The sequence below is a fragment of the Dermacentor variabilis genome, unplaced genomic scaffold (assembly GCF_050947875.1).
Source record: "Dermacentor variabilis isolate Ectoservices unplaced genomic scaffold, ASM5094787v1 scaffold_12, whole genome shotgun sequence".
NCBI lineage: Eukaryota > Metazoa > Arthropoda > Arachnida > Ixodida > Ixodidae > Dermacentor > Dermacentor variabilis.
Window position 1 is genome coordinate 58,509,967 of NW_027460280.1, and position 8,242 is coordinate 58,518,208.

General features: G+C 41.7%; 1 protein-coding gene across 5 annotated transcripts in view; it reads right to left on the reverse strand.

Annotated features, from left to right (window-relative positions):
* LOC142565945 (uncharacterized) overlaps positions 1–8,242 on the reverse strand; it is a 224,173-nt gene that overhangs the window by 59,950 nt on the left and 155,981 nt on the right. For all 5 annotated transcript variants that reach the window (XM_075676574.1, XM_075676572.1, XM_075676573.1 and 2 more), the window contains one exon: positions 45–6,728. In XM_075676574.1, coding sequence (XP_075532689.1) covers positions 45–6,728 — 6,684 coding nt within the window. The remainder of the gene's footprint in view (positions 1–44; positions 6,729–8,242) is intronic.

The following is an 8,242-nucleotide window of genomic DNA, read 5'->3' on the forward strand; positions in this document are numbered from 1 at the left end:
GTGAGCATCTAGAGGCACTTTTAAGCAGTTAATTGCAGGCTTACCTGAAGCTTCTGTTACTGTGCGTTCCTGTTCTTTGGAAGCAAGATCCAGGTGAAGGGTATCCTCTTGTGGAGCTTGATCTTCACCTTCTGCCTTTAAAGAGAAATCAGTATCAATTGCACTAAATTTACGAGGCACCTGCAGCTCAAACATTTCTTGAACTTCATCATATTGTCTTGGTGCGGGGGCTTCTTCTTGAAGAGGTAGTGTAAACTTTTCACTAACATCTTCAAGAGCTTGAGGCTTTGAGACCCTTTTTCTTAAAGTGACTGTTGGAATTTCTTCAGGTAATTCATCATGAATTTCTGGCTTTCTTGGCTTCTTAATAGTAAGCTTGGCCTCCTCTTCTACAACTTCCGTTTTCTTAACTGGTTTAGGTTTTTCTTCGATTGTCAGTTCTTCAGGAGCTTCTTCAGGCTTTGGAACTTCCTTTGGCTTTTCTTCTAATGTCATAGTGACATCCTCAGTAACTTCCTCAGGACGTTCTTCCGGTTGTTCTTCAGGCTTTTTAAGCGTCACAGTCTCCTCAGGTGCCTCTTCAATGATTTTCGGCTTCTTCGGTTTCTTTTTGATGGTAAGCTTGGCCTCCTCTTCTACAACTTTTTTCTCAACTGGTTTAGGTTTCTCTTCAATCGTCAGTTCTTCAGGAGCTTCTTCAGGCATTGGAGTTTCCTTTGGTTTTTCTTCTAATGTCACAGTGACATCCTCAGTAACTTCCTCAGGACGTTCTTCTGTTTGTTCATCAGGCTTCTTAAGCGTCACAGTCTCTTCAGGTGCCTCCTCAGTGAATTTTGGTTTCTTGGGTTTCTTTTTAATGGTAAGCTTAGCCTCCTCTTCTACAACTTCCTTTTTCTCAACTGGTTTAGGTTTCTCTTCAATCGTCAGTTCTTCAGGAGCTTCCTCAGGCATTGGAGTTTCCTTTGGCTTTTCTTCTAAAGTTATAGTGACATCCTCACTGATTTCTTCACGACGTTCCTCCAGTTGTTCGTCGGGCTTCTTCACTGTAACAGTCTCCTCAGGTGCCTCTTCAATGACTTTCGGTTTCTTTGGTTTCTTTTTGATGGTAAGCTTGGCATCCTCTTCTACAACTTCCTTTTTCTCAACCGGTTTAGGTTTCTCTTCAATCGTCAGTTCTTCAGGAGCTTCTTCAGGCTTAGGACTTTCCTTTGGTTTTTCTTCTAATGTCATAGTGACATCCTCAGTAACTTCCTCAGGACGTTCTTCCGGTTGTTCCTCAGGCTTCTTAAGCGTCACAGTCTCCTCAGGTGCCTCTTCAATGATTTTCGGCTTCTTTGGTTTCTTTTTGATGGTAAGCTTGGCCTCCTCTTCTACAACTTCTTTTTTCTCAACTGGTTTAGGTTTCTCTTCAATCGTCAGTTCTTCAGGAGCTTCTTCAGGCTTAGGACTTTCCTTTGGTTTTTCTTCTAATGTCACAGTGACATCCTCAGTAACTTCCTCAGGACGTTCTTCCGGTTGTTCCTCAGGCTTCTTAAGCGTCACAGTCTCCTCAGGTGCCTCTTCAATGACCTTGGGTTTCTTTGGTTTCTTTTTGATGGTAAGCTTGGCCTCCTCTTCTACAACTTTCTTTTTCTCAACCGGTTTAGATTTCTCTTCAATCGTCAGTTCTTCAGGAGCTTCTTCAGGCTTAGGAGTTTCCTTTGGCTTTTCTTCTAAAGTTATAGTGACATCCTCACTGATTTCTTCACGACGTTCCTCCGGTTGTTCGTCGGGCTTCTTCACTGTAACAGTCTCCTCTGGTGTCTCTTCAATGACTTTAGGTTTCTTTGGTTTCTTTTTGATGGTAAGCTTGGCCTCCTCTTCTACAACTTCCTTTTTCTCAACCGGTTTAGGTTTCTCTTCAATCTTCAGTTCTTCAGGAGCTTCTTCAGGCTTAGGACTTTCCTTTGGTTTTTCTTCTAATGTCATAGTGACATCCTCAGTAACTTCCTCAGGACGTTCTTCCGGTTGTTCCTCAGGCTTCTTAAGCGTCACAGTCTTCTCAGGTGCCTCTTCAATGATTTTCGGCTTCTTTGGTTTCTTTTTGATGGTAAGCTTGGCCTCCTCTTCTACAACTTCTTTTTTCTCAACTGGTTTAGGTTTCTCTTCAATCGTCAGTTCTTCAGGAGCTTCTTCAGGCATTGGAGTTTCCTTTGGTTTTTCTTCTAATGTCACAGTGACATCCTCAGTAACTTCCTCAGGACGTTCTTCCGGTTGTTCCTCAGGCTTCTTAAGCGTCACAGTCTCTTCAGGTGCCTCTTTAATGACTTTTGGTTTCTTGGGTTTCTTTTTGATGGTAAGCTTAGCCTCCTCTTCTACAACTTCCTTTTTCTCATCTGGTTTAGGTTTCTCTTCAATCGTGAGTTCTTCAGGAGCTTCTTCAGGCTTAGGAGTTTCCATTGGCTTTTCTTCTAAAGTTATAGTGACATCCTCACTGATTTCTTCACGACGTTCCTCCGGTTGTTCGTCGGGCTTCTTCACTGTTACAGTCTCCTCAGGTGCCTCTTCAATGACCTTCGGTTTCTTTGGTTTCTTTTTTATGGTGAGCTTAGCCTCCTCTTCTACAACTTCCTTTTTCTCAATTGGTTTAGGCTTCTCTTCGATTGTCAGTTCTTCAGGAGCTTCTTCAGGCCTTGGAGTTTCCGTTGGCTTTTCTTCCAACGTAACAGTAACATCCTCGGTGATTTCCTCTAGACGTTCTTCCAGCTGTTCTTCAGGCTTCTTCAGTGTCACTGTCTCTTCAGGTGCCTCTTTAATGACTTTCGGTTTCTTGGGTTTCTTTTTGATGGTAAGCTTGGCCTCCTCTTCTACAACATCCTTTTTCTCAACTGGTTTAGGTTTCTCTTCGATCGTTAGTTCTTCAGGAGCTTCTTCAAGCTTAGAAGTTTCCTTTGGTTTTTCTTCAAATGTCACAGTGACATCCTCAGTGATTTCCTCCGCATGTTCTTCCGGTTGTTCTTCGGGTTTCTTCACTGTAACGGTCTCTTCAGGTGCCTCCTCAGTGAATTTTGGTTTCTTGGGCTTCTTTTTGATGGTGAGCTTGGCCTCCTCTTCTACAACTTCCTTTTTCTCAACTGGTTTAGGTTTCTCTTCGATCGTCAGTTCTTCAGGAGCTTCTTCAGGCCTCGAAGTTTCCTGTGGTTTCTCTACCAGTGTTACAGTCACATCATCAGTGATTTCCTCTGGATGTTCTTCCAGCTGTTCTTCAGGCTTTTTCAGTGTCACGGTCTCTTCAGGTGCCTCCTTAATGACTTTTGGTTTCTTGGGTTTCTTTTTGATGGTGAGCTTGGCCTCTTCTTCTACAATCTCCTTTTTCTCCACTGGTGTAGGTTTCTCTTCGATTATAAATTCTTCAGGAGCTTCCTCAGGCTTTGGAGTTTCTTTTGGTTTTTCTTCTAATGTCACAGTGATATCCTCAGAGATTTCTTCTGGACGTTCTGTTCTTTCCACAGGCTTTTTTACTGCCATTGTCTCTTCAGGTGCCTCTTCAATGACTTTTGGTTTCTTAGATTTTTTCTTAATGGTGAGCTTGGCCTCCTCTTCTACAACATCCTTTTTCTCAACTGGTTTAGGTTTCTCTTCGATCGTAATTTCTTCAGGAGCTTCTTCAGGCTGAGGAGCTTCCTCTGGTGCTTCTTCTAATTTCACAGTGACATCCTCTGTGATTTCCTCAGGAACTTCATGTTTTTCTTCAACCTTCTTTAATGTTACTTTTTCTTCAATTGTCTCTTCTGTCACTTTTACTTTCTTGGGCTTCTTAATAGTAAGTTTAGCCTCCTCTTCGGCGACTTCTCTCTTGTCTTCTGGTTTGGCCTCGTCCATGCTAACTTCTTCTGGTACCTCCTCTGGCTTTGGAGTCCCTTCAGGCTTTTCTTCCAAGGAGACTGTGAAATCTTCCCCGATATCTTGAGGAAGCTCCTCAGGTTTTTCTTCTGGCTTCTTCAGAACAACAGTTTCCTCGGGTGCTCCCTCAGTAATCTCAGGCTTTTTGCGTTTCTTGATCTTAAGTTCTGCTTCTTCAGGAGCTTTCTCTTCTGGTTTTGCCTCTTCCCCTGTGACTTCTTGTGGTGCCTCCTCAGGCTTTGGAGCCTCTTCCGGCTTTTCCAGCAAGGAGACTGTGACATCGTCAGTAACTTCCTTCGGAATCTCCTCTGGTTTTTCGTCTGGCTTCTTCAGAAGGACAGTTTCCTCAGGTGCTTCCTCGGTAATCTCAGGCTTTTTGGGTTTCTTCTTAATTTTAATCTTTGCTTCTTCAGGAGCTTTCTCTTCTGGTTTTGCCTCTTCCACTTTGACTTCTCCTGGTGCCTCCTCAGGCTTTAGAGCCTCTTCCGGCTTTTCCATCAAGAAGACTGTGACATCTTCTGTAACTTCTTTCGGAATCTCCTCTGTTTTTTCTTCTTGCTTCTTCAGTACGACAGTTTCCTCAGGTGCTTCCTCGGTAATTTTAGGCTTTTTGGGTTTCTTCTTAATTTTAATCTTGGCTTCTTCAGGAGCTTTCTCTTCTGGTTTTGCCTCTCCCACTGTGACTTCTTGTGGTACCTCCTCAGGCTTTGGAGCCTCTTCCGGCTTTTCCAGCAAGGAGACTGTGACATCTTCTGTAACTTCCTTCGGAATCTCCTCTGGTTTTTCTTCTGACTTCTTCAGAATGACAGTTTCCTCAGGTGCTTCTTCAGTAATTTTGGGCTTTTTGGTTTTCTTTTTAATTTTAATCTTGGCTTCTTCGGGAGCTTTCTCTTCTGCTTTTTCCTCTTCCACTTTGACTTCTTCTGGTGCCTCCTCAGGCTTTGGAGCCTGTTCTGGCTTTTCCAGCAAGGATACTGTGAAATCTTCTGTAACTTCTTCCGGAATCTGCTCTGGTTTTTCTTCTGGCTTCTTCAGTACGACAGGTTCCTGAAGTTCTTCCTCGGAAATTTTGGGCTTTTTGGTTTTCTTAATTTTAATCTTGGCTTCTTCGGGAGCCTTCTCTTCTGGTTTTGCCTCTTCCACTGTGACATCTTGTGGTGCCTCCTCAGGCTTTGGAGCCTCTTCCGGCTTTTCCAGTAAGGAGACTGTGACATCTTCTGTAGCTTCCTTCGGAATCTCCTCTGGTTTTTCCTCTGGCTTCTTCAGAATGACAGTTTCCTCAGGTGCTTCGTCAGTAATCTCAGGCTTTTTGGGTCTCTTCCTGATCTTAAGTGCTGCTTCTTCAGGAGCTTTCTCTTCTGCTTTTCCCTCTTCCACTTTGACTTCTGGCGCCTCCTCAGGCTTCTGAATCTCTTCTGGCTTTTCCAACAAGAAGACTGTGACATCTTCCGGAACTTCCTCAGGAATCTCCTCTGGTTTTTCCTCTGCCTTCTTAAGAACGACAATTTCCTCACGTGCTTCTTCAGTAGGCTTGGGCTTTTTGAGTTTCTTCTCGATCTTAAGTTCTGTTTCTTCAGGTGCTTTCTCTTCTGGTTTAGCCTCTTCCACCTTAACTTCTTCTGGTACTTCTTCAGGCTTTGGAACGTCTTCTGGCTTTTCTGCCAAGGAGACTGTGACATCTATGACATCCTTAGAAACTTCCTCTGGTTTTTCTTCTGGTTTCTTCAGGATGACAGTTTCCTCTGGTGCTTCCTCAGTGACCTTGGGCGTCTTGCGTTTTTTCTTTACTTTAAGCTCTGCTTCCTCAGGGGTCTTTTCCACTTTAACTTCTCCTGGTGCCTCCTCAGGCCTTGGAGCCTCTTCTGGCTTTTCCAGCAAGGAGACTGTGACATCTTCTGTAAATTCCTTCGGAATCTCCTCTGGTTTTTCTTCTGGCTTCTTCAGAATGACAATTTCCTCAGGTGCTTCCTCGGTAATCTCAGGCTTTTTGGGTTTCTTCTTAATTTTAATCTTGGCTTCTTCAGGAGCTTTCTCTTCTGGTTTTGCCTCTTCCCCTGTGACTTCTTGTGGTGCCTCCTCAGGCTTTGGAGCCTCTTCCGGCTTTTCCAGCAAGGAGACTGTGACATCGTCAGTAACTTCCTTCGGAATCTCCTCTGGTTTTTCGTCTGGCTTCTTCAGAAGGACAGTTTCCTCAGGAGCTTCTTCGGTAATTTTGGGCTTTTTGGGTTTCTTCTTAATTTTAATCTTGGCTTCTTCAGGAGCTTTCTCTTCTGCTTTTTCCTCTTCCACTTTGACTTCTTCTGGTGCCTCCTCAGGCCTTGGAGCCTCTTCTGGCTTTTCCAGCAAGGAGACTGTGACATCTTCTGTAACTTCCTTCGGAATCTCCTCTGGTTTTTCTTCTGGCTTCTTCAGAATGACAGTTTCCTCAGGTGCTTCCTCGGTAATTTTGGGCTTTTTGGGTTTCTTCTTAATTTTAATCTTGGCTTCTTCTGGAGCTTTCTCTTCTGGTTTTGCCTCTTCTACTGTGACTTCTTGTGGTGTCTCCTCAGGCTTTGGAGCCTCTTCCGGCTTTTCTAGCAAGGAGACTGTGACATCTTCTGTAACTTCCTTCGGAATCTCCTCTGGTTTTTCTTCTGGCTTCTTCAGAATGACAGTTTCCTCAGGTGTTTCTTCGGTAATCTTGGGCTTTTTGGGTTTCTTCTTAATTTTAATCTTGGCTTCTTCAGGAGCTTTCTCTTCTGCTTTTGCCTCTTCCACTTTGGCTTCTTCTGGTGCCTCCTCAGGCTTTGGTGTCTCTTCTGGCATTTTTGCTGTGATATCTCGGGGAGCTTCACCTTCTGGCTTTTCTGTAAAAGGTCAATGAGGCAACAAGGTTTATGTGTGTTAATGGATGTTTATCGGGTTGCTTTTTCAGTGGTATAAAATACTGACAGGGATACATTTTATAAAACATACATTTTACAGCAAATTTCATTTAATATCTTCGTTAAGGTGAACTTTCTGATTATCTGTTCAGTTTATAAATTTTTGTTTAACGTTCCAGAAATTCATTGCTATGTTAAAGCAAATTTGGCTATATAGGACTGTACTGCCACACTCCTCTCGTGTTTGTCTTAAAGGAAGTCTACTGTATTGTAGCATGCTTATAACTAAAGCTTACACTACTATCTAACTCATGCTGTACTGAATATAAAGCATAATGCATACGCATGCATGTTGGCACTGCTGCATTTGCAGCCAGGTCATGCAGTTAGTAACATTCATGCCTCAGTGCATTAAAGACTTACCATTAGCTGGTGAAAAATGATGAATTCGAAAGCTGCGTTGCTTTGTTATTTTGCTGTGACGTTGTAGTGCATTATTTACACTCAGCATAATGTTTATGCTGCACAGTTTAGTTCGAAGAGATTAAGACAATGTATCGAAATTGTTATTACACATTGCATATATACCCATGAGGCATGTTGTGGTGTACGAATCATTATCTAACAAGATTTACTGTACCTACATGTGAGTTGCAACAAGGCAGTTTGCATTGTTTCATTTATAACCATGAGACAAAGGTGGATATATATATATATATATATATATATATATATATATATATATATATATATATATATATATATATATATATATATATAACCTTTTTAACGATGTATGAATTTGAGCTTAAAGTGCCTGCTAATTAGGAAGTTGAATTGGTACACTATTCTTTGTTCTTTACTTACTATGGGGAGCTAAATTATGCACAATGGCTTGAAAAATTATATTTTATTTTAATGGCAAAAACCTTTTTACATTGTTGAAAGCTCAATGAAAGACAACAAATATATTGTTGCATGATTACTTTAGATTGTTCAGCAAAGTTGTAGCTTGACAGTTTTCTATAAATATTTTTCTTTCTTTTTTTGCAAATTACAAATTCGTCTTGCTAAAGTTGCAGAACTTAGATATCTCGTGGTATGTTCTATACAAGAATGCTTGCATTTAAGGTAGCACTGTTCATTAAATTTGCAGCAAGAACAAATTTGTTTTAGTAGAAAAACCTAGAGCACATATGTTGTAGTGGCTTAATAGATAGGCTACTGGCTTATGCGGTTTATTTGCATACTTCAGTATTTTTGTTAAGCTTAAGGCTGTTGCCTCTAGCCACTGTCCTCAATAAAAGCAGGATAATAAGTGAAACTGAGATCTTGCTTTGAAAATGCAAATACAAATACAAATACAAGAGGCCTTTTCTGAGACTTCTAATAAGGGCTTTTTCTTTCTTGGTTTGTATAACATCCTATGCATGCAGCTTATCGTAATGAACATATGAATTCTGTGAAATGTTAGTTTTCTAGATATGGCATGGTTG